The sequence below is a fragment of the Protopterus annectens genome, chromosome 4.part0 (genome assembly GCF_019279795.1).
Source record: "Protopterus annectens isolate FY-2018-M chromosome 4.part0, PAN1.0, whole genome shotgun sequence".
In the NCBI taxonomy this organism is placed as follows: domain Eukaryota; kingdom Metazoa; phylum Chordata; order Ceratodontiformes; family Protopteridae; genus Protopterus; species Protopterus annectens.
Window position 1 is genome coordinate 1,617,186,286 of NC_056733.1, and position 27,294 is coordinate 1,617,213,579.

General features: G+C 42.2%; 1 protein-coding gene across 2 annotated transcripts in view; it reads right to left on the reverse strand.

Moving 5' to 3' along the window:
* Window positions 1–27,294, reverse strand: part of DCTN4 (dynactin subunit 4) — a 778,985-nt gene that overhangs the window by 630,922 nt on the left and 120,769 nt on the right. For both annotated transcript variants that reach the window (XM_044069397.1, XM_044069396.1), the window contains exons 2-3: window positions 14,554–14,624; window positions 13,474–13,652 (exon numbers count right to left, since the gene is read on the reverse strand). In XM_044069397.1, coding sequence (XP_043925332.1) covers window positions 13,474–13,652; window positions 14,554–14,624 — 250 coding nt within the window. The remainder of the gene's footprint in view (window positions 1–13,473; window positions 13,653–14,553; window positions 14,625–27,294) is intronic.

Consider the following 27,294-nt stretch of genomic DNA (forward strand, 5'->3'; position numbering starts at 1 on the left):
ATACATTTTGGAGAAGTACCCATGAAGATCCTGTAGAACATAAAGATGCTAAATGGACAGAAGTAGTAAAAGAAAGAATAAGAAGTTTAAAGGTACAGGATATGAAATGTGATGAAGTAACAGCTGGAGATATTGAAACAAAGTTAAGAAAAGCCTCTAAATGGAAAACCCCAGGCCCAGATGCCGTACCTAACTTCTGGTTAAAACTATTAACATCTTTGCAAGAAGATTTAGCCATGAGTAAGAACTATTTACATGCGCATCCAGAACAGACACCAACCTGGTTAACAATAGGAAAAACAATACTTCTAAGAGTGAACCTGCAAGCTACCCTAAAAATTATAGGCCAACAACTTGCCTTCCGATGACGTATAAACTATACACGGGAACTGATGCCAACAGAGTTTATAGTCATTTAGAAGAAAACTCAATTATGGCAGTAGAACAAAGGGGTAATAAAAGAAAGTCATATGGAACAAAAGACCATTTATTGTTACATAAAGTCATAGTGAAGAACTGTAAAAAGGGGAAGAATCTAAGTATGGCATGGAATGACTACAAAAAAGCATTTCATAGTATCTCACATTCATGGATAAAAGAGTTCTTAAAAATGTATAAGATACACCCTACACTGATCAACTACATCACAGTGACCATGAAACAGTGGCAGACTACTTTGCAATTAAGCCATGATAAAGGACAAATTATTATCCCAGGGATAAAAATTCAAAGAGGGATATTCCAGGGTGACTCTCTCTTACTATTCTGCCTTGCCCTTAATCCATTAAACTGTTTTACCAAACATCTTAGGCCATGGCTATAATCTGACTCCAAGAAAACAACAAAGTGTAAAGACTTCTCACCTTCTCTTTGTCAATGATTTAAAACTGTATAGCTCATCAGATGAGGAACTGAAAGCACAACTGTAAGTTGTCAAAACTTTTTCAGATGACATAAGAATATCATTTGGTCTTGATAAATGTGCAAAAGCAACCTTTAAAGCAGGAAAACTGCAACGCCAGGAATACACCGGTTTGGGACAAGAATGTGAAATAAAAGAACTTCAGCAAGAAGGAGTGTATAAATATTTTGGAAATGATGAAGGATCAACAATAAAACATGGAGAGATGCGAATAAAACTGAGTAAGAAATACTTCAGAAGACTTAAATTAATCCCGAAAACAGCACTGACATTTAGGAACAAAACCCAAGCTATAAACCAATTTGCTCTTCCTGTCCTAACTTACAGTTTTGGAGTGATTGACTGGCCCCAAAACGTGTTGGATAGATTAGGCAGGAAAACAAGAAGGATGCTTCATGCTCACTAAATGATTTATAAAAATCAGTGCATTCCAAGATTATATATTCCCCGTTCTGAAGGAGGGATGGGCCTTCTTAAAATTGATTATATGCACAGATCTGCAATAGTGGGACTCCACACATACCTGTTGACCTCACATGACCCAAAAGTGAAAGTTTTGAAACATGAGGAGAATAAATCTAAGATGACTTCTCTGCTTAATCTAGCAGAAGCTTATCGGCGTCACAAACAGGAATGGAAATCAAACCAGAAATAGATAAAAATCAGGCAGCAACTGAATGTGCCAAAAAAAAAAACAAAAGAAAGAATATAAGGTAAAGGACCAGATGAGAAGGAAAGAAATGTGGAAAAAGCATAAATATAGTTGCGAGTAAAAAAAACTTCTGGAAAAACCTCATGTTGATCAGGAACAAACACAGGAATGGTTAAGGAGAGGCGAATTCAAACCAAGAGATGAAAGGTTAATATTGGTGGCCCAAGATAGTGGGCTGCATACACTTTGGTTTATAAAGTCCATTGAACATGTGGGAGAAAAACACAAACGAAGTTATGTACTTACCATAACATTCCATGTTTGTAGTCCATCTCACCTATATTCTTGCTGGTTGGGTTCGGAGCTGATCCTCGGCTCCGACTCAGCCAAATACTAAAGCTCGAGAGCTTTCAGTGGCTTGAGGCTAATCCCTATCCCATGATGCCCCAGGCTACATCCCCAGATCTTGTTTGCAAGCAAGCAAGAAACATCTTATCTTCTATATGTATATAAACGGGTCTAGGACTATTGCACGAAGCTGCAATAGTCGAACCCAACATCACCGAACACATTTCAACGAAAGTGCTTTTACCAAAAAAGCACTTTCATTAAAATGTGTCACAAAGAAAAGAAAAAAGCATTTATGCAGGGTGGCTACACCCCCCCCCCTGCACCTCCCATGTGGGGGACTGTGCCCCCCACACCCCCATACTTTAATATTCTCACTCCAAGACCGCACTACAGTGGGGAAAAGGGAATCTTCCCTTATCTGCACTGTAGTGCGGTCTCTGCAACAGGCATACGTGTGCGAAAATGTTGCTTCTGTGAACAGCATTTTCACGCAAGTATGCTCAACCATGAGTGATTCGGGAAAAAGTGCGTCGGGGATTAGTATGGAACCCATATAAACACATATACATAAAAATATATATACATATTTACAAATCACTACAATTCAGTCAAAGAGGAGGCTGAAAGTCATCATATCTCTGCAGGCAGATAATTTTGTCCACCAGTTCCTCCAGGAACGGGAGGGGGAAGGAGGGTGGGACGCAAGAATATAGGCGAGATGGACTACAAATATGGAACGTTATGGTAAGTACATAACTTCTAGATGTTATGTAGTCCTATCTCGCCGTAATTCTTGCTGGCTGGGTCAGCATACCTAGCACCTAAACCCTAGGGTAGCTCAGGAAAAAAATACTTTTCAGTACCGTGGATCCAAAGGAAGCCTTGTTCCGGGAGGCCAAGACCACATTGTAATGAGTGATAAAGGTGTGAGGTTTCACCCATGTAGCAGTTGCACAAATCGAATCTAGACGAAACTTTGTTTGAAAAGCAAATTAAGTTGAGACTGACCTAGTGAGTGACCTTTTATCTTCACTGGTAATTGTATGTCATTCTTTTGGTAAGTAAGGATGATGCAATCCGTAAGCCATTTAGACAAGGTCACCTTTGACACTGGTAATCTTGCCTTCTTAACAGAGAAGGAGACAAAAAGTTGATCTGACTTTCTAATGTCTTTTATGCAAGTTGGTGTAATTGGGGAAAAAGTCTGGGAATTCCATGGATTGGTTTATGTTGTTTTCCGAACAAACCTTTGGGAGGAAGGGGGGATTCGTTCTCAGAGATACCCTATCCTTATGAAAAACAATATAAGGCGGATGTACTGAAAGAGTCTGCAGCTCTGAAACTCTTCTGGCCGATGTAATGGCAACAAGGAAGAGGGTTTTCCATGATAAATATTTCAGATCACAAGTAGAAGCAGGTTCATAGGGAGAGGTAGTCACAGAATTTAGAAGCAAATTTAGATCCCAGGGTGTCATTGGTTCCTTAATAGGGGACCTAAATAAAAGGTACCTTTGAGAAAGGCCTTACATAATCTGTGTGACATAATGGGAACACCCATTTCACCTGTATGAAAACTGGAGATAGCAGCTAATAGTAGCTGCCGCAGTGCCTTCTTCAAACAGATATGAGAGAAACTCTAAAATTGCTAGAAGAGGGGAGGTAAGAGGTTCGATATTTCGTTTAGCTGCCCAACATGAAAATCTCTTCCATTTGTTAGAGTATAATTTCCTAGTGGAAGGTTTATGGGAAGAAGCTAGGATATGACTTACTGCTGGCGTGAAAGAATAAACCTGGCTAGTCGTGGAATTGGAGCAGCCAAGCTGTCAACTTGAGGATGTGGATGGATGAATGGAACTCTCCCGAAGAGTGGGTCAGAAGGTCCGGAATTGGATCCAGAATCCAAGGTTCCTCCAAGAGGTGGGTTTGTAGATAGGGAAACCAAACCTGATGAGGCCAGTATGGAGCGATGAGGATCATTTTGCTTCTCAACCATTTGGCTTTCTGTAACACCTTTGGAAGGAGTGGAAAGGGAGGAAAGGCGTAGAGTAATCCCGAGGGCCAATCGTGAATCAGTGCATCCCTGGGTGCCTTCCCCTTTGGATGAATTAGGGCAAAGAACTTGCTGCATTTGGTATTCTTGGGAGTGGCGAAAAGGTCGCAGCAAGGCTGGCCCCATCTGCGGAAAATCATCTCTGCAATCTCTCTGTTCACGAACCACTCGTGAGGTAACAGAAGAGTCCTGCTGAGTCTGTCCGCTATCCCATTGGATTTTCCTGGGATGTGCGTTGCAATTAGAAAGCATTGAGAAGCAATCACCCATTGCCAAACTCTTAATGTCTCTCGACATAGAGGGTAAAGATTTGATTCCACCTTGTTTGTTTATATGCCACACTACCGACATGTTGTCTGTCTGAACTGCAATTGTTCCTATGCCACACTACCGACATGTTGTCTGTCTGAACTGCAATTGTTCCTAGAGGGAGAGAGTCCTAAAGTGCCTGCAATGCATAAAACACCATTCATCTCTAGGATGTTTATATGCAGATGGTTCTCGTGGTCCTGCTATAAACCTTGAACTGCCCTTCCCAGATAATGACCCGCCCCACCCGATCTGGGAAGCGTCCGTGGTTAACACTGCCTTTGGTTGAGGAAACACAAAGGGATGACCTAGATACAGCTGGTCTGTCTGAAGCCACCAAGTTAAATCTCTCTTGCAAGACTCTGTGATGTATACTGGATGTGAAAGAGGGAGATTTTGCATTGACCACTGTGCGAATAACAGCCATTGTAGGAGTCTTATGTGAAATCAGGCTAAGGGCACCAGCAGAATGGCAGCAGCCATGGTTCCCAGGGTCTGTAACACTTGTCTGGCCTGGACTCTCTTTGCTGAGATCAAATTTTTTACCTGTTGATGCAGGGAGTTGATTCGATCTGGGGTGAGTTTTGCCGTCATGTCTCTTGTGTTTAACACTGCTCCTAAGAAGACAATATGTTGCAATGGTAACAAGGCAGATTTTACTTGATTTATAGTGATACCCAGCTTGTTGCAAAGAAGAAAGGTTTAGTCTCTGGCCTGAGATAGTAGATGCCTGGTGGAGGCGGTGAAGAGCCAGTCGTCCAGATATGGAACCACTCAGAATCCCTGACATCTCAGGTGACCCGTGACCACTGCCATACATTTGGTGAACACTCTGGGGGATGTAGTGAGGCCAAAGGGCAGGGCTCGAAATTGGTAGTGACTGGCTCCCAGCCGGAAGCACAGATACCTTCTGGACCGCCTGTTCATTTTTATATGGTAGTACATGTCCTTGAGGTCGATAGAGCACATCCAGTTGTCTTTCCCTATGAAAGGGAATATCGACTGCAGGATTACCATCCGGAACTTTGTTTTCTTTACAGATTTGTTTAATCTGCTGAGATCTAGGATGGATCTCCAGTCCCCTGTCTTTTTTGGCACTAAAAAGAACCTTGAGTAAGTTCTGGATCCTATCTGGTCTGCGGGAACTTCTTGGATGACTCTTTTGTCTAGCAACGATGCCAAGTTTTTTTGCGTGGGTGAAACGTCTGGTAAGGACTTTTGTTTTGGAGGGGTGGAAGAAAAGGGAATGAGGTAACTTCTGGATATTATCTCTTGTACCCATTTGCCTTGGGAAATTTGTTGCCAGGTGTTTGGGTACAATGACAAGCGACCCCTGACTGCCTCCAGAGAAGGACAGCTGGGCCTCCTTTCTGGAGCGCTGGTAGGGCCTATCAGAGAAGGTCTCCCTATCTCCCTGATTCTGTGGACCCCCTCTACCGCGAGGGCAGCATCTTCCATTATAACTTTCCCCTCTGCCTCTGGGGGAAGAATAGTCACGTGCGTCCAAGAAACCTTTTTGGGATTTGCGGAACCACATTTTCCTGCCCTTCTGACCTTTGGGATAAGGCCTGGAAGGGGCAGAAAAACGGACTCTCACGGCAGATAAAGTTTTCCCATCCTTCTTGCACCTGGTCTGTGTCTCTTTTACCATGGGTCCAAACAAGGCTGAACCATCAAAAGGGGCGTTGGTAAATGAAGACTTGAAAGGGTCAGCAAAGTTATAAAGGCGCATCCTGTAATGTCTCCTGAGAGAGATTCCTGAAGCAGCCACTCTACTCGCTCCGTCAGCTGCATGGGAGATTAGCCTCATGGAGGAGTTAGCGATAGAGGTAAGGGCGGCTAGCTGTGAGGATACCTTGTCTGTGGACCCCGCAGCTACTACTCCTTGAAGGGTATCTCCTAGTTCCTTGATGAGATCCCTTTGAAGTCTAGTGAAATGGGATAAACAGTTCAGCAACCGCAAGGTGAAGGTCGCTGAAGAGAACATGTGCTTGCCATATCTATCCATAGTCCTAGAGTCTTTATTAGGAGGATGGATAGATGAAGAGGTTTCTGACAATTCCTTCTTCGTGGCCGCCACCACCATGGCATCCACGGGAACTTCTTTTGTTAAAAATTCTTTTTTCTTTAGGAGCCATAATAAATTTGTTTGGCCTCTTCGGAACAGGCTCCACAGTGTCCGGTGAAGTCCATGCTTTTCTGGAAATTACCTCTAACAACGTGTCATAAGAAGGAGTCACCCAGGAGGTGGAAGGGCGAGATCTGAAAGCCTCCAAGTACACTGAATCATCCTCCGAAGGGTTGATGGGCTGCCAATCACCCCTCTGTTTCAGGATATCCAGGATGTCAGCAAAGGAGACATCCTCAGAGGGGGATCTTGGGGACTCTTCGGATTCATCCAAGCCAGTATCTGAAGTAACTGACTTGGGGAGTCAATGTGCTTCCTCTTGCAAAGCCTCTTCCTGGGAACATCCTCCGAGGGATACTCAGGAGACGTCCCAGAAGAGGGGGCACCACCCGTGGTCACTTGGGGCTCCGGATCTCTACGCTTAGGAGGGTGTGGAGAAGAGATAGACATGGGCACCTGGTGGGGAATAGGGAGTGGATCCGAGAATGATGCCGTCTGAGGGGAAAGCATCCTCTCTGCTACCTCAAAAGCACCCCCACCCTGCTCCAAAGAAGACCTCCACACCGAGCATGCAGATCATCAGTTCCGAGGAGGAGTAGGAGGTGGTGCTGAGGCAGAGGTAGGCGCCAAGCTCAACTGAGCTGAAGCACCAAAAGAGAGAGAGAGAGAGAGTCAGATTGGAAGCCATACCGTGCCAAGACTCGGCCCCAGAGCCGATCGGAGAGCATTGGCTCCCAGATGTCTCAGCACTGGATGGAGCTGAAGACACTAGAGCTGAAGTCGGAACCGAAGACGCCGGCAAGGGTCTCTGGGCCGACGGTTCCACTACAATCGGATCCATACCCTCTGGCTTGGAAGACTCTAGGGTAATCACAGGAGGAATCAAAGAAAGTGGAGCGGAGACAGGCGGCACCAATGTCTTTGGGCTCGGAGGTGAAAGCAATTTAGCCAGGCCGGTGTGCGTAGCAATCTCTTCACCACCCGCTCTACATCATCATCTGAAAGACTCCTGGAGGAGCGGGTGGACAAAGAGGGAGATCTCCTAGACTCCAATATGGAAGATCTCAAGACTGGACACCACTGTTGGATCCAAAGCAGGGATCCGAGGAGTAGAAACCTCAGTCAGCTCCTTTGACACTAATGGTGCCGAAGAGGTTGGTAATGCAGACTTGGAGCCAACAGCCCTAGGTTCTGAAATCTTTTTGCATGGCTCTGAATCTGAAGCAGAAGCTTTTTCTTGATGACTTAGACCCCTCATTCAAAGTTTGCTGAAAGGGAAGAAGACCTTTGGCCATTAACTTAGTTTGACACTCCTGAAGAACTCTACTACTAAAACCATGAAAAATAGCGCAAGGATCTTGCAGATGTATGACACAGAGACAGTTAACGCAACTAGTGTGCGCATCTGTCAACGACATCTTTCCAACACACTTTACACATTTCGTCAACCCAGAAGGCTTATGCTCCTTGGGTTCTTTAGAGGAATCATTCAAACTCTCCTTAGACGTTTTTCTAGACAAAACAATAACAAACTACTAAACTAGTCTAAACTTTTAAACTTTTACATTTTTTTTAAATATAAATAGAATCCTCTAACTGAAACGGATCCTACCGAAAGGGGAAAGGGACAGAACCCTCTAACTTAAACGGGTTCTTACTTTGGAGAGAAAACGGCCCTGAAACTTAATAGGCCGAGAGAGGCCTCTAACTAAAACGGCACTGTCTAAAAAGGGGCGGAAAGACTTAAAAGGGGTCTAACGCAGACAGCACGAACAGCTAACAGGGGGATATAAAAAAGAAAAAATAGTACAACTAGCTAGGAAAAATACCAAATAAGTAAAAAAGTTATACTTAAGAGCCAACGGGCCAACTGAAGAAACGTCTCAAAACATGATCGGCATACAAGATCTGGGGATGTAGCCTGGGGCATCATGGGATAGGGAATAGCCTCAAGCCACTGAAGGCTCTCGAGCTTTAGTATTCGGCTGAGTCCGAGCAGAGGATCGACTCCGAACCCAACCAGCAAGAATTACGGCGAGATAGGACTACAAAACATTGTAGGTTTTGTAAAACCGAATTGGAAACCGTTGCACATGTCATTGCTCGCTGCAACATACTAACTGCAAAAGGACTGTGTACTGAAAGGCATAATAATGTGGCGAGACTGTTGCACTGGGGATTGAGCAAATATTATGGTACTGAAGTGGCTGAAAAACACTGGAAACATGAGCCACAAAGCATCATAGAAAATGATGAGGTCTACATCACATGGGATCATCCATTACCAACAGTTCAAAAGATAGATGCTGGAAAACCAGATATAGTGGTCCAAGAAAAAAAAGACAAGAGTAGCATTGATCACTGAAATTGCTACACACAGTGACTACAGTGTCTTGCATACAAAGACAAAGTCATAAAATATCAGGATCTGCAGGGAGAATGACAGCAATGCGGAAGAAAGATACCCAGACAGTTCCAATAGTAGCAGGAGCAACGGGTCTTATAAAAAAGAATTTACAACCGTATTTAATTAGATATGTTAGCAATACATGTAACTCCATACGAACTGCAGAAGGAGTCATTACTGGGCACACTGTGGGTGTTGCAAAGAGGACTACAAACTGACAAAGATTGAAACAATACTAATTTCATGAACTTTAATCGTACTTTGACTTAGGAATGGGGTCCATTCCCATCATGGTATTAGAAACCCAAAAGGCTTGGAGAAATTAAAAAAAACATTTTTTTGAAAGGTATCAGTAAGGAGAAAGGTACAAAAAAATTTCCACAGCACTGGATATCCCATGGAACACAGTGGAAGACAGTCAATCAAAAAGGGGAGAAAATATAGGACAACAGTGACGTTGACTGGAGGTCCCTCCAAAATCGATGAAAAGACGAGATGAAAACTGGTCAGGGAGGATGCCAAGAGACCTACAGCAACACTGAAGGAGCTGCAGGAATTTCTGGCAAGTATTAATTCTGTATTACATGGGACAACAGTCTCCCATATTCTCCATATGTCTGGACTATGGGGTAGGGTTGCAAGACTGAATCCTTTCTTACACAGAAAAACATCCAGGCCCAGCTAAAATTTGCAAAACAATACATCAAGTCTCCCAAAAGCATGCGGGAAAATGTGTTATGGTCCGATGAGACCAAGGTTGAACTTTTTTGGCAACAATTCCAAAAGATATGCTTGGCGCAAAAACAACATTTCCCATCACCAAAAGAACACTATGCCCATGGTGAAGCATGGTGGTAGCAGTATCATACTTTGGGTTGTTTTTCTTCAGCTGGAACTGGGGCTTTAGTTAAGGTGGAGGGAATTATGAACAGTTCCAAATACTAGTCACTTCTGGCCAAAAACCTTCAGGCATCTGTTAGAAAGCTGAAGATGAAGGGGAATTTCACCTTTCAACATGACAATGACCTCAAGCATACATCCAAATCAACAAAAGAATGGCTTCACCAGAAGAAAATTAAAGTTTAGGAATGGCCAAGCCACAGCCCAGACCTAAATCCAATAGAACATCTGTGGAGTGACCTGAAGAGGGCTGTGCGCAAAAGATGACCTCGCAGTCTGACAGACATGGAGCGCTTTTGCAAGGAAGAGTGGGCAAATATTGCCAAGTCAAGATGTGCCATGCTGATAGACTCCTACCCAAGAAGGCTGAATGCTGTAATTAAATCTAAAGGTGCTTCAACAAAGTATTAGTTTAAGGGTGTGCACACTTATGCAACCAGCTTACTTTACATTTTTTATTTTTTATACTTTTTTCCCCTAACAGATTTGTTTGTTTTTCAACTAAATTATACAGGTTATAGGTCACATTAAAGATGGGAAAAGTTTTGAAACGATTTACTGTGGTCTCATTTTTTTATATCTCAAAAACCTGGTATTTTAACAGGGGTGTGTACACTTGTTACATAATATATACCTCAATGTAGTGTGTGTATGTTAGTGTGTATGTGCTCACACACGCACACGTTGGGGGCGGGGGGGGGGGGGTTAAATACTCAAGTTTCATTTGTTGTTATATTGCACAGCACAATTCTCCCTTACCAGCTCCCAGCAATCAGAAGTATTCAGAGGCGAGTAAGTGTGATGAAGTATTACTCTGAAATTTAAACATTGTTAATTTAACTGATTTAGATTTGTCCTATGAAACTAGAAATGTGCTTTTAAGAGGTACTAAATTTGTCCCCAAGCATTTGCCAACTTTGGCAGATCTGTTATGGAAGTTAAAAGGTTCTGCAGAAAATTACATCTTATGGTATTTTTTTATGACAAACAATCATGTGATTTCACCAATGCAGGGGAAGGGGATGATTCTTTGTTGGACATGCCTATTATAATCCTTTAGTAGAAATTTTGGAATGCTATGAAGAACCCACTACATCTTGTGACGAGTCTTTTGTTAGTAATTCAAATTTTGAATATTTATGGAAAGTTGAATGTCCCAAAAGTTCCTTATGTTAGTGTGTTTTCACCACCGAAAACATCTGTGGCTAGCAACACTTTTAAAATGGTTCTTTGCAAGCACGTGGAGGCAGAATTTTCTGATTTTTTAAAGAAAACTAAAACATTTAATTTAAATAAAAAGGAATGGCTTGCCTTGAAGCAACTGTGGTGCTTAAGTGATCAAAATGTTTTTACAGAGGCTGACAAGGGGGGTAATTGGGTGATCATGTTTAGAAAAGATTACAATAATACGGCTAATGACTTGCTGTTTGACAATAAGGTCTATTGAAGATTACACTCGTCCCCTGTATTAATTTAATTCCTTATTATTGGAGTTGCTTGAAAGGGGAGAAAGGTTGTTTTTTTTCCTCTTTGGGTGTGAAAAAAAAAAACTTTATATCAAAAGTCCAAGGAATGCCAGATTTTTTGTTATCCCTAAAATACATAAATGTTTGTCTAAACCCCCAGGAAGACCAACTGTTTCAGGGGTGGGGCCTATTTACAAAACTTTGGCAGTTTTTTGGAATCCCAACTAAAGATGCATCTCCCCAGGGTACAATTTCATACTAAAAATATCACAGAGCTGTTGGAATGCGTAGGAAATACTGAGTGGCAGGGTAATTGTTACTGGGCTTGTGTGGATATTAAGTCCCTATATACCAATATTAACATCAAACAGGGGTTGGAAGCCATAGTGAGAATGTTAGGGAAAGGTCCCCATACATTTTATATTGGTCAGTTATTAGAATTTACACTTACACAGAATTATTTTGTTTTTGATAAATATTTTTTGCAGATTGAGGGCACCGCAATGGGTGCCTCATTTGCTCCATCATATGCAATTTTGTTTATATTTTGAGAATTTGTTTGTTTATCCCACAGAGTTCTATGCTAGCAAAGTGGTGATGTACACACAATATATAGATGATTTAATTTTTTGTGTGTAGGGGTGACCCTAAAGATTGTGATTGTTTTACTGAGGTTTTGAGTAAAAACTCTTGTGGCCTAGAATTCACCTATAGGACTCATAGTAGGACCATGCAATTTCTTGATGTGGAATTATATGTGGATTGTAATGGTAAGCCACAGTATAAACCATTTTATAAGAAAACTGCTGCCAACAATTTTTTGGAGGCAAGCAGTTCACATCCACCTCATTTAATAGATTCACTTCCATATGGGGAGTTAGATGTATCTTTACTAATACTTCTGAAAAGGAGCAGTTAGGATTGGAATTTGGAAAAGTAAAGGACAGATTGCTTTTGAAGGGGTTTTCCGTGCATATCCATCCAGTGGGCAATAATTAAGGTCACAGGGGACAAATGTTTTGAACACTTATGATGTTCAGGGTAGCATGAGGAATATGGACAGATTGAAGTTTGGTAGTAATAAGGGACATCTCTTGGATGAGTAATAAGGGACATCTCTTGGATGAGAATGATGCTATATTTTTTGTGAATAAATTCTCCCCTTTTTCAGATATTCTTAGAGGGCTTGTGTCAACAAGCTATGGCCGGTGATCAGTAAGGATGGTATGGTGGGTAAATTAATCCACGAGAGGGTTATTTTCACCTATGGGAGGTTTTTCAATCTTAAGGAATTGTTGAGTATGAAGGTTCAGGAGGAGGGAAAGAGGGGAGGTGGGTTTGTTTCCCTGTGGTAAATGTAAAGTGTGCAGAAAAATAAGAAACCTAAGTGGCACACTCATTAATGGAAAGAAATGTTTGGCTAGGAGACATTTTGAGTGTGATTCCTATGGAGTGGTGTATATTTTGGGCTGTGGGTGTTCTCCTATGAAATGGTACATAGAGCAGACTAAAAGGAAAGTCAAATTAAGAATTTTGGAGAACTTAGGTGACTTAAGGAATGCTAGGCTGGAAAGCCCAGTGGCCCATCATTTTTTTTCCATGCATGATGGCAACATTGGAAGTTTTTTCTTTAGTGTTTTAGCCAAGCCTTTATGTGTAGAATCTGATATAAATGATTTTACACGAAAATTACTACATTTGGAAGCCAGATTTATTGTTAATTTTAGGACTATTCATCATTGGGGTTTGAATTTAGATGTTAACTTTGGTATGTAATTTATTGTATTCAGGGCATATTGGGGTTTTGTTATTTATAGATGAAATACAAGTGTTTTGAGCACTGTTTAAGCGCTATTGTGAATTTGTATTGGAGTCTGGGCATCTGGGGTTCTTTGCGATGTATACTGATGTTAACTAATTGATTAATTGCTTAATTATTTCACTCATTTGTATAAAAAGGCTGCAGCTTTGATTGTAAAACCTTCCTTGAAGGCATTGTGGCCGAGGTACCAGAAGCAGTTTACATTAAAAGGCACTGCAGCATTCCGCTTTGCTCCGTGTTATTTTTTCATTTTGGAGTGGTTTGATCTGTTTTTTTTGTGATGGAGTATTACTCTGAAATTTTTTTGTGAATTTCTTCTCCAGGATTGTGCCTGCAAGTGGTCTGCTGTGATCAGTGCGCTAGCCCACTAAACAAACTTGAATGTATGAATGAATAAATCCAAGTTTCCTTAAAAATGTTTTTATCTTCCTACAGATACAAAAATGGTACAAAGCAAACTGCTTACCAACAGACTTGTCAGCCATGCCCACATCTCTTGAAGACCAGCGACAAAAGCCACACGCCAGGTAGTATGCTTTCTTCATGGTGGTTTTAGCAGGGTCATCTGGAAGTGGAGCAGGAATGCTTGTTGCTCGTGTAGAGAGGGTATGCATGCAGCAGGGACAGTCAAAGCAGTTAGCACATCTAGTACAAATCAAAACACAAGCAATAACATCAGACGCACAAATAACAAACAGCACAGAGTTCTATTTATAATCCATAACCCCTACTTGAAGCCAAAATTCTTCATTGTACAGTTTCTATACATTTCCAGAAACCTGAAACAAAAGGTAGAGGAGAAGGGCAGTCAGGGTCACTGTGCATGATGATCAATCTCCACATAATCACAGGAGAATAGTGGGCAGTCTGGTAGTTGGTGCAAACAATTAACGGTATGAGCAGTTAACAAGCTAAATTCTTGAGGTACAGGGTTTTATTCTCTCAGCCTTCAACCAGACAATGCTTTCAGACAACTGGGAATTTGGGCTAGGCTCATTAATGGTCTCCTGGACTGCATGTCTGGTAATGACACATGAACTTAATGCCAGAAGAGACTCCGTGTTTGTGCAGTAGAAATACTACCACACCCCCATCTAGTAAAAGTACTCAACTGCTAAGTCTCGGACTCCTGTCATGTGTTGTCCTGCGGCACTGGTTTCTCCTATTCCCCCAGAAGATACAGCTGTGCAACAGTCTCCAAGCCTCTCCCACCCCTGCATACGCATTCAACAACCTATGCTCATTTGCGCACTACAGCTGCCAGCATCACAGATGGGTGTCTTGCTACTGCACTTCAGCTAAGCATTTTAAGGTCTAGTCCCTTACTGTTACAGCTAGATATATGTTCCCAATGCTGTCGCATGACCATGTACTGCTGTTTTCTAAACTGCTACTAATACCAAGATCAATTTCACTAATAATTTAATATAATGAAGCATTCTGTTATCAATTATAATCTCAAAAATTAACCTGCAAATTATTTTATGAAATGCACACACAAACCTAGAAGCCAAGAAAGCAGACAGAAAACACCAAAAAGACATACCTGTTCTTTTTCAGCTTCGCTTCTGCAGATGGCATATTTTCTAGGCAGCTTGGACAGTAGTGAGAGTCCACCTGAGGAAAATAAAGTTCATAGCAACTCAATGCAGTAAGTTCTATGCAGTAAAAAATTGAGGAAGATTTATATTATGAAAAAGGCCTACATAGTTTGAAACATAAGAAAAATAAAGTTATGTAATAACACAACAGATACATTCTTAACATATCAGATTATGCATGACAGGATGCTAGTTCATGCGTCCTTCTCTACCAAGCAAAATTGCTGTGTGTAAGGAATATCTCACATTCAGGGACATCTGTGCAACTAGTACAAAGCACTCCATGCTGCAAAAAGTACAGTTGTGTACACTTACCATAAATGTAGATGTTCGATTATATTCACTGTTGCAGTCATCACATTTGGGTTATCTGCTTGCAGTAGCCCTCAGTCGGCCTGATTATCAAAGTCTTGGGTCCTGCGCCGGTTGCTATCTCATCTTCCATGACGTCAGGTAGTCAGTGGTATAAAGCATGCAGCCGACGCCATTACGTCAGGTTTTTCTTGCCCCAGATGTTAGGTGCCCCCTTAATGGGAAGCAAATATATATATATATATATATATATATATATATATATATATATATATATATATATATATATATACACACACACACACACACACACACACACACACACACAAGGTTATACCGCCAACAAAAAAGCAAATACACCAAAAAGCTTTTAAGCATAGTAAAGGAGGGTAGAGGTATAGCTAAAAGAAGGCAGAGGGCTGGAGGGAGGGTAACCAGGACTGCAACAGTGAATACACTCGAACATCTACATTTATGGTAAGTGGACACAACTGTACTATGTTCTTTGTGTTTCACTGTTGCAGTTATCACATTGGGTAGATTCCCAAAGCTAAAGATGGGAGGAGGAATTTAGATAGCATTAGGACCAGCTATAAGGCCCTGCAAGACTGCAGTGGCAAAACCAGCTCTGGATTTAGAAAAAATAGGCATGTGGTAATGCTTGGTGAAAGTATGTACAGAACTCCAGGTAGCAGCTTTTAGGATGTCTCTGGTAGGGACACCTCTGAGAAAGGCTGTAGAGGTAGATGCAGCCCTGGTTAAATGGGGTCTAATCTCCTGTGAGATAGGTTTTCCATGGTGCTTATAGCAGAAATGAATGCAATGGCCTATCCACTTAGAAATGGTTTGCTTTGAAATAGCCTTCCCCTCTGCCCCTGCAGCAAATGCCACCAGCAGTTGTTCAGATTTCCTTTGAGGTTTAGTCCTGTCCAAGTAAAATCTAAGTTGTCTGTGCACATCCAAGGACTGCAGTATCCGTTCCCCTTTGTTCTGTGGATTAGAAAAGGTTGGCAAATGAATGGATTGATTAAGAGCCACACTGGATACCACCTTGGGCATGAAGGAGGGATTGGTCCTGAGGGACATCCTGTCCGCATGAAAGATGATTAAAGGCTCCACTGCCATAAGGGCCTGTAATTCAGATACCCTTCTTGCTGAAGTGATAGCCAAAAGGAAAGCTGTTTTCCAAGAAAGGAATTTTAACTCCGTACTTGCAGCTGGTTCAAAAGGAGGAAGAGTGAGTTTTTCCAATACAGAGTTAAGGTCCCAGGCTGGAGTTGGGGCTCTCCTGGGTGGTCTTAAGGTTTTGGCCCCTCAGAGGAACTGCTTGAGTAGTGGATGAGAAAAGAGGGGTGGTTCTGTGTTGAAATGAGCTGAAATGGCTGAGGCGTGAATTTTGGAGGAGGAAAAGGAAAGGCCCTTGTGAAGCATCTCAGTTAAGTATTGAAGAATCTGAGGTAAATTGGGCGCTGCTATGGCCATCCTTTGAGTTTGGTTCCAGGCACAGAATCTTTTCCATTTTTCAGCATAAGATTTTCAAGTACTAGGCCTCCTTGCCTCCAAAATGACATCCAACACTTGTTTACTGAGGGATGGTAACGGAGAGATTAGGTAATTAGCTAGGCTGCCAGGTTCAGGGTTTGAAGCTGGGGGTGCAAAATATGGCTCTCCTGCTGTGACAGCAGGGTAGGGGTCTGAGACAGGTGCAATGGGGCTAGCCGTGACACACTGCATAAGAGGAGGTACCAGTGTTGGCGTGGCCAGTCTGGTGCAATCAGTATCATCCTTGGTTTGTCCTGTTTGATCTTTAGTAGTACTTTGGAGAGGTGAGGCAGAGGAGGAAAAGCATAAACTGACAGATTTTTCCAGCTGAAGGATAGAGCATGCACTTTCCAAGCTTGTATGTGGGGAGTCATTGTGCAGAATTTGCCCACTGGGTAGGTCTGAGGGGAGGCAAACAGGTCTATATCTGGGCTCCCCCATTTGTTTATCAACATACTGAAAGTCTTTGGTTCCAGTTTCCACTCATGTGGGTCCATGAGATTTCTGCTTAGTTTGTCTGCCTGTTTATTTAGTTTTCCTGGCAGGAATTGAGCCTGTAGATGCACTTGGTAGCTCAAGGCTGTGTTCAACAGAGCCATGGCTAGTCTGCAGAGGGGGTAAGAATGGGTATCCCCCTGCTTGTTTATGTACCACATAACAATGGTGTTGTCCGTCTTTACCATTAATTGTCCTGGAAGACTGTGGTCCTTGAAGGCTGTCAGAGCATTCTGTACAGCTAACATTTCTTTTTGATTGATATGCAGGCGCATTTGACTTGGGTTCCATTTGCCCTGAATGCACTTCCCTGCCAGGTGAGCCCCCCATGCAAAGTCTGATGCGTCTGTTGTTAGGGTTTGGGCGGCAGGGGGTAGAGTGAATGGCAGTCCCTTGTTTTGGTGGCAGGCCTCTGCCCACCAAAGGAATTCTAACCTTAGGCAAGATATGATAGGGATCAGTGCTTCTAGATCCTGAGAAAGTTGACACCATAGGCTTTTTAGATACCATTGTAGTTTCCTCATATGCAGTCTTGCATATGGAATTACTAGAATGCAGGAGGCCATGAACCCAAAGGCTTGCAGTATTTGCCATGCAGATAGCAGGGTTTTTGTGGCCACTAGTCTGAAGTAAGTTGTCAAATGAATTTGTTTCCCTGGCGTGAGGAAAGGCATCTGGGAAGTTGTGTTCAAACTTGCTCCCAGGAATATAATTTTTTGACAGGGTACCAGATATAATTTATTTTCGTTTATGGTGTACCCCAGACAAGTTAGCACCTTTTGCACAAATGCCAGATGATTCAAAAGTATGTCCTGGCTTTCTGCCTAAATTAGACAATCGTCCAGGTATGGGTATATTTGAATATTTCTTTGTCTGCAAAATGCAATGACTAGAGCTAGGCACTTTGTGAATACCCTGGGCGCAGTAGATAAGCCAAAGGGCAGTGCAGAGAACTGATAGTGCATGTAGCCTGCTTTGAAGCGTAGGTATCTTCTGCAAGATTCCCTGATTGGGATGTGCAGTTAGGCTTCCTTTAAATCCAGGGTTGCCAACCAGGCATTTTTGCCTGGCATAGGAAGCAACTGGTGAAGAGTCAGCATCTTGGATTTTGGAATCACCAAAAGGGTGTTTAAGACAGAAAGGTCCAGGATAGGACACCATGAGTTGTCTTTTCAGGGAACCAGGAAAAGTCTTGAGTAGACACCTTGGTCCCTTTTCCTCTTCTGGTACAGTTTGAATAGCCTTTATGATTAAGAGAGTACTTGCTTTTGAGCCTCTGCCCACTGACTTGGGGGGAGATCTGGCCAACCGTTTGGGGTTGGTAACGTTTGGAAGTGAAATCTGTATCCTTGGGAAATTATATTTAAAACCCATTTGTCCTGGGTAATGAGTTCCCATTTTTTTGCCTGCAGTGCAATCTTTCCCCCTAAAGGAGCAGGCAGTTAAGAAGTGCTTGGAAGTTTTAAAGTTAAGTCACTGAGACAGTTTACCATAGGGTGGAGTCTTACTACTCCCTGATTTGGAAGTGGGAGCCCCCCACTGCTTAGTCCTGTGCGTAACCTGGGACTGAAGCCTGGGTGATCTGCCGGTTCTGGGTTTGGACTGAGAAGGTCTGGAAGAGGCAGGAAAGGACCAATTCTTAGAGGGCCAATGCCTACTAAATCTTGGAGGCTGTACTTGTAAGAAATCTTCAACAGTTTGCATAGCTTTAGCTTTTTCCTCCATCTTTTCAAGAACTTCTTCTGCTTTGTTGCCAAACAGGCAGTCCTGATTTAAGGGAGCATCCAGCAATTTAGCTTTAACATGATCTGGCAATGATTGCTCCTTAAGCCAAGCATGCCTTCTAAGTACAGACCCAGTGACAGCAGCCCTGCAAGATGCCTCTAGTGAATCAAAACCACATTGAATTTTCAGCACAGTCAGGAATCAACATCATTTTCTGTTTAAGCAATCCAATAATATGCTGCTGGTACTTTAACATATGAAACTGGCAATTTAAGGCCCTAATGGCCAAGGTTGCAGAAGTGTATACCTTCTTACCCCATCTATCCAGCGCCCTGGAGTCTCTATCAGAGGGGTCGGATTTTTGGCAGTAGTAACCTTAATGCCCTTGGGTCCCTGTGAAATGGTATCAGGATCCGCAGTAGGATTTTTAAAAAGGAACTTGAGAGTCAGGAACCCTGTAATCCCCATCAGGTTTTCTGGGAGCAGGAGGTAAAGTCAGGGGCCAAGCTAGAGTCCGAAAAGGCATCATCAACAATGTCTAGTACAGGAGGGATAGCTAAAGGCCTGTGGCTGGGGCAGGAGTAAGAGATCCCTAAGCCTCTTTTTAGAATCAGAGTAATCCTGGCTTTCCCAACGAAAATGCTCCCTAACAGTATGCAAGGTTTCACCAAAAGAGAAATCCTCCAGGTGGGAGGGTGGGGGCATAGGGAATAGAGTCCTCTGCATCAGAATCCTCATAGGTAGATAAGCGTAAATCCTGGTCATCAGAGGAAACAGAAATTTCAGAATCCTGGTCAGAAGTATCATAAGCAAATTCAGTCCTCGTCTCTTAGAGGGGGAAGGTTGGCTTCCCCGGATTAAAGTAATAAGGTCTTCAGCCATTCTTATCAATTGTTTTTTAGGCACAGAGGCCTGACCATGCGGTCTGGGCATTGGTTTTCTAGGCATGGTTTGAGATTTAGGCCTTGAAGAAGATGATGGCGTCTGTTTAATATGCAAATCAGTAGACCTGAATACACCCTGGGAAGCCGGTGCCTGCACAGTGGCTCCGGACCCATCCACGGTACAGACATCCACAGGTTCCACAGTTGAAGCATCTCGCGGCATACCAGACTCCGAATGGGTCTCAGTAGAGGCCTGCGAATCTGAAGTAGTGGGTATCAGGGGCTACGAAAGCACCTTACTGAGTACCGGCGAACTGGTGACCGGCTTTGGAGAAGCGGCGTCAGCAGCTTTGGACCTTGGCGGCTTGTCTCTGTCTTCCTCTTTGCGTTTTTTCGCAATGTCGGTAGTCAGATGGCTAACCGAAGACTATCTGGATAATTGAACAGAGTACCAAAATATTTAGAAGCATAAATATACCGACAATGACTAGTTCGTTGCTTAAATACGGCACAAAACCAACAGCGAGGTATGTCGTGGTCAGGGCCTAGGCAAGGAATACAGTACGAATGAAAATCTTTATGAGGTATTTGCTTTCCACAAGAAATACAATTATTGACTTACTGATATCGGTTTAGAGCAAGAAAAAGTTTCCCCAACGGGGTACTTAGCTTTAGTGTTGAAGACTTCAGTTCTGAAACTCGAAAACAAAAATTTCAGGAGTCGGCCGACTGGCACTTTTGAACTGCTTCTGGCATGGCGTCTGCTACATGCTTTATACCCCTGACTACCCAATGTCACGGAAGATGAGACAACAACCGACGCAGGACCCAAGACTTTGACAATCAGGCCGACTGAGGGCTACTGGAAGCAGATAACCCAAATGTGATGACTGCAACAGTGAAACATGAAGAACGTCACCGGATACATAAGTGAGTTCAGAGTGCACCCTCAGAGTCTGCCTGCTTGCCCTTATACCACCAGTAAACACCTTCCTGCAAAACAGATGTTGTTTTGACATCAGATTTCAAAACTAATGAAATAAAAAAAAAATAACTTGCCTAACAGATGGATCTACAACATCAGCAGCTAATGTATGCCTACTCATCTTCAGGGGGATACAGGAAGGATACTCAACCTGTCATGAAGGGCTCTCTTTATATCACAGACAAGTATGTTGCATCTTTCGGCTTTTTCTCTGTTAAGGGTCGCCACAGCGGAACTCTGGTCCGCTAATTATTGGCAGTAGATTATTACGTACCGACTTGCCAGGCCTGACGCACAACCTTCAACGAAGGTACGCACATTCACGCATGTCTCCACACAGAAGACGCTTTAGCTGAGAATCGAACAGGACAACGTCTTACTGTGAGGCGACAAGTATGATGTTTTTAAATTTAATGTTGAGAACCATGTCTGAAGGCTCTTTGATTCTGCTGAACCTAATCACTAGGATAGAAAGGTATCAGCACAAGCACAGGACTCAGATGGATGAGTCTTGGGGGCTTAACTTCCCAAAGTGGCTCAGCTCCCCAAGATGCAGTTGTGTTAATATCTGATGAATGAGTACAGTGAGGAACAGCAGGCAAATGTTTGTAAATGAGACAGTCTTGCTGCAAAACATGGAAGCAGCTATTCTGGTAGAGTACCAAATCCTCTTATAAACAGTTAGCTCATCAACAGCAAAAGTGGTTGTACAGTGACCCATCTCCCAAAACTCATGCACCTGCTCCAGGTAACACCTGAGCTGGTGATACATGTCCAGGGTGTGAAGAGCCCTTTCCTTCCTGGTTTTGCTACTGCACCCTAAACTGTGGAATAAAGGACTGTTTTAGAGAAGCCTCTAAAATAAGTTTTGGGAGGAAACATCCTCTCTGAGGATGTTGTGTCTTCAGGGGATTCTATGACTGCCCTGACCTTGCAGTTGTCCACAAACTTGTTCAACCACAGTCTGTTTGTATTTGCCTGGACATCTGAGATGTAAATGCCAAACAGAAGTGATCACAGCATCAGTCCTTGAGGAACTACACTTGGGACTGAACTTTTAGTGTTGGTGGAGCCATCTAATCTTATCTCTTGCATCCTGAGGGACATCCCTAGGACTCCAAAAATCACAAGCATTCAAAACTTAACTACCTGATCAAAGTCCCTTGAAACTTATTTAAGCAATGTGCAATTTTTTTTTTGTTGAGAATGTTAAACATACTATAGGACAAAGAAAGAACACAACCACTCCAATGGTTACCCTTAAAGAATCTCAAAAAAAAGTTTTTTGCAGATGAATAAGCCTCCATGACCCTTATCACGTGGCCTACTGTGCTCCTGTAGTTATTAACTTACTGAAATTGCTGCAACTCAAGGAAACATAGAAATATATAAAATGTATTCTGCTCTTTTTTCAAGGGGATGCGATTCTGAAATGAAATTAAATTTGAGAGTTTTGGAGTGCAGGATGCTTGACCACTGCAAAAATGCAGGTACCACAAAACATTTTTTTCTAATACTAGACAAGTGAATAAAATGGATCATGGCTAAAAATGATCCATGGACTAACTGGCTAAGCTACAAAAAAACTATTTTTTTATTTAATAATTTCTTAACAGACAGTGTTAGCAATGTAATACTCAGATGCAAGTTATCTGGAATTACCTAGATACAGTAAGATTTCATGTTTATTGGTTAAACAGACACACAAATAACTATACTATCTTCATAAATCTTACAAATTTGCACATTTGCACACACAAATCCACTGGCAGAAACACATATTTTAAATGCAATGTTAACTGCTTTGTTTATTTAAAGTTCTTCTACTTTTGGTAGAGTATAGAATATGGAGTAAAGAGGAACAATAGCCTCCCTGGTCCTGAATGCAATACTTTTACTTTCATATTGTGCTATATAAAATTACTTCCTAACTGTGGCAGACCCTTGATGGTCAAAGGCAAAAATCACTATCCACACTAGACTCCAGATCCCTCAACTACTGTCTCTACCTTAGGAGGTACTTTATCAATGGTGTAGTTTACGGGGGTGGATGATTTATCAAATGAGAAGATTATGCACTTTTCTTGCATTTAGTTTTGAGTCCATGGTTCTTACACTAATTACTTATGTAAGACCCTCTTTGAGGATGCTGTGTCTTCAGGGGATTCTATGACTGCCCTGACCTTGCAGTTGTCCACAAACTTGTTCAACCACAGTCTGTTTGTATTTGCCTGGACATCTGAGATGTAAATGCCAAACAGAAGTGATCACAGCATCAGTCCTTTGGGAACTACACTTGGGACTGAACGTTTAGTGTTGGTGGAGCCATCTAATCTTATCTCTTGCATCCACCGTGAAAGCCAGTTGACTATCCAGTGGGTGGAGTACAGGTTTACATATTTTTTGTAATTTTTTGAATATACCCGAGTGAGGAATAGTGAAGAATGCCTTGGCCAAGTCCAAATTGGCCACATAAACTGATATGCCTTCATCCATAGCCTTTGTGGCCTTCTCAAAGAAATTCACCAGGTTCAGCATGCACGACCTCCCCCTGACCAACCCAAACTGACTGGGGTCCAACGTTCTTAGCTTTAATTAAGCCTTTGCATACAACAACCATGATATTTTTCCAATGGTTTCAGAGATTAGACTGGTCAGACTAATGGATCTATTGTTTCCTGGGTCATTAGAGGGGCCACCCTTCTGCAGTGGAATGACAGCTACCATTTACTAGTCCATGGGCACAAACACAGTTTCAAGGCTGAGATTAAACAGCTTCATCAGGGAGTCAGACAAGTCCTGTTTCAAGTCATTTAGGAGGTACCCTGGCATATTATCAGGGCCCATAGATGTTGTGCACCTTTCGGACCTGTTCTCTGGTGATGGTATGGAAATTTGTTACCGTCATAGTGCCAGCTTGGGGGGGGGGGGGTGGACTGAAGTTTGCACTGAATTTATCCACCAGTAGGTTTGCACCCAGTTTGGCATATTGCTGCCCATTTCCTTTAAGCTTCCTAACATAGCTAAGAATGCCTTATGGCCGTCTTTAGTACGAGACGTCATATTCAACCCAAATTTGGATTTAATGGTTTTGACTAGATTCCTTATATAATGGTTAAAATTTAGGATTGTATTTTTGTTGTTTACTGTGTGCAGTCATGATTTTTCCCCTCTTGTCGTCTTGTTGTACAGTTTGTTTTGTGGCTGAGGTCTACCAAGACGGCTATACTTTTGAAGATTTTGTTTTGCATCTTTCGAGTGGGAACAAACTGCTCCATGCAGTGGCTGAAGTAGAGGCAGAATTCCTGGTAGAAGGATTAAGCATAGGCAGCTGAATTATCTTAGTTTGGGGCTTCAATTTGTTTGGTGTCCCATTCAATAGCAGATAGTTTTCTTTAGTATAATTTTTGAACACTCCAGTGTTTGAAGGGAGTCCCTGTTCCAATACAATTTCAAAAGATACCACTTTGTGGTCTGACCTTACTAGACAGGATGATACATAAGAGGGGACTCCCCCTATTTGTAAGGATCAAGTCAAGGATGTTATTTCCCTTTGTGGGAGTTTTTACTAGTTATTCCAGGACGTTCTTGTTAAAGTCCAGGAAGTTCCAAGTCTGGCTGTTTGAGGAGGTGTATGTTTTTCCCAGTTTATCAATAGAAAGTTTATGTCTCCCAGAGTTACACTGTTGGGTCCTTATGCTTAGCAACTCGAGTTCTTGTTGACATTTTGTGTGAGAGTGTCCAAGGTCTTGGAGAGGGACCTAGCTATAGCTAATGATATGATAAGGGGGGGGGTTGCCTATGGTGGTTTGGAGTGTGAGGCCCATGCACTGGCCCCATAATCAAGGAGCCTCAATCCTTACCACCAACAACAGTGAGGGACATGCACAATAGTAGATGACAAGTACACACACAGTAAAGTACAATTTCCCTTAACAGCACACAGAGATCACACTCAAGTCTGGGGGCTGGTTTCTCCCTCTTTCTCCAGATCCTCAATAAGACTCCCCCACTGACATTCATATAGGGTTAAGATCTCAGCTGAGTGGTAAAGCCAAGACCTCCAGCACCCTCTCTGTCCAACCAGTGCTTTGTGTCCCTACCCAAGTAGCTGACACACACACACACACACACACACAAGACCTAATTTATATACAAACACACACATGCACATACATGCGCACACACACACCTGGGGAAGGCTGGCACAGGTTTACTAGCTATGCCTCCTTCTGCCCAGACTATAAGGTAGTTATCACTGCCATCAGCCCCTACTTATCAGCTACTATAAAGGCCCTTACAAAGGGTGACCAATCCTACTGTGTAATGTTACTATTATCCAAATGGTAAGTGTGACCAAAACTAAAGCTATTTAGGAGTGTCCTGTACAGTGCCACCAAATACATATGCAAGTACTCTAAGAGCTTAAAATTGTCTCACAAATATCAGCCACAAAGATAGGTTTAAATATATTTAATAGTAAATAATAAAATAAGACAATACTCAATTAACACAGTAACTACAGAGTTCAGAATCACAGGAAATATTTTAAAACAATATTGCAGGACAGGACTATTAGTTTGGATGTTTTCTGTATTTATTTGAGACCATCTATATCTAAAAGAAATCACTGTAATCTAGTTACTTACCATTAGCAAAGCAAGTGCAGCTGTTGATGATGAGGAGTGGCTATCTTGTCATGTCCAAAGACAAATACAAAATGCAGACTTTCCCTGAGAGAGTTCTTAAATCATATTAAATATTACTGCTGGGTCAGCCTGGATGACATCACTCGTCACCTGCCTTCAGTTCCCAGGCCAACAGAAACTAACATCTCTGTATCAAAAATGCATATCTGTCAGATGTTTGCCCAGAAATGGAAGTCATAAAACAATTAAACACTTTTACATTTTAAACCTAGTGATTATTTCTGTTTCAAGACAACAGAAAAACCTCTAGCTCTAGACATTGTGTCTGTTTCACTGAAACTGAGAGATAACACAACCGTAAAACAATTTCCACTTATTTTCTTGAAGTTTTGCAAGTTAACTCTGTATGTTCCAGCTTCTACTATTAAAACATACATTTGCACAGGTATATAGTTTATATACATTTCTGTTCTTTTCCAGTAGGGTGCACTGTGGTTACATTCTTGAAGCTCAGTACACAACAGACAGCTCTGTATAAATCATAGCAATATTCACAAATGACATAGAATGATTTACACAATTCCAGCAAGCTGGGCTGCCAGCATCACATGGAGATTTCTAGCTAATCATGCTGCTTTACCATCTGGAGGCATAGCTATTTTTGATAAAGGTGGAAACACCTCCACCTTGATTCCTTTAAGGAGTGGTACCTGGTCTAAAGGTGTGTCAAGTGTTACAGCCCTGTACTGCCGGGGTTCTTCAGCTGCTTTAAACTATGTCTCAGTTACTAAACATATGTCTAGGACTCCAGGTTGAGGACAGCTTATAAGAAATGGACTTTCTTGTTCAGACTTTCAGACTTCTGGCATTTTGCAGTAGTACCTTCATTTTGGTTTGAGAAGGTTTGGTTATGTAAGTAGGTTTAGTAGACTGACAGTGCTTAAAAAATGAACTATGGTAGTAGATGATGTTTTTGCCACTATTTAAAAGCTGGATGGGGGTGAAAGCCATCCTTAGCAAAGCAGCACTGCCCATCTACCATGTCCTCCCAATCTGACAGATACTATACCCCCTTAGTATGACACCAGTGACTAAGCCTATTGTTAAATTTAATAATTTTCTGCTGGTATTGTGGCATCATCCTTGGTGAAGGTAAAATACTGCATGAAACACACATTCTGAGAGCTCTTATCATGTCTCTCTCCATGTACACCAATGAAATGTCTCAGATAATTTATGCCAACATGTGCTATGATAGAGTCATACTTGTACCAGTCATACAATGGCTACTTCAGCAGTGATCCATATGATGAATATCTTCTGGGCCTCACGATTGCTTGCCTAGTATTCTTCCATAATACTACATGGAAGATTATGCTGCACAATTAAACAAGAGATTACACAAAAAGTGCAGTTTACAACTTGTGTGATGCGAGTGTCTATACAGCAAGCTGCAGTGTTCAAAGAATGGCTGCTTCACAGTGAACAATACCACCTGCTACTGCAGCACCTCCTTTATTGTCCTGATGTTTGCAACAACAGCTACAGCAGTTAAACAGACAAGTGGATGATGGGATGAGGTTACAAGAGGTCCTTGTAGCTTCTGACAACAAAGAAAGTACAGTTGTGTACACTTACCATAAATGTAGATGTTAGAGTGTATTCACTGTTGCAGTCATTACATTTGGGTTATCTGCTTGCAGTAGCCCTCAGTCGGCCTGATTAACAAAGTCTTGGGTCCTGTGTCGGTTGCTGTCCCTTCTTCCATGATGTCAGGTCGTCAGGGATATAAAACATGCAGCTGACGCCATTACATCAGTTTTTCTTGCCCCAGATGTCAGGTGCCCCCTAATGGGAAGCAATTAAATCTATAAATACAAGGATATATCTCCAATAAAACAGGCAAATACACCAAAAAGCTTTCAAAGCATAGTGAGAGTAGAGGTATAGCCAAAAGAAGAAGGGAGGGTAACCAGGACTGCAACAGTGAATACACTCGAACATCTACATTTATGGTAAGTGTACACAACTGTACTATGCTCTTTGTGTTTCACTGTTGCAGTCACTACATTTGGGTAGATTCCCAAAGCTAAG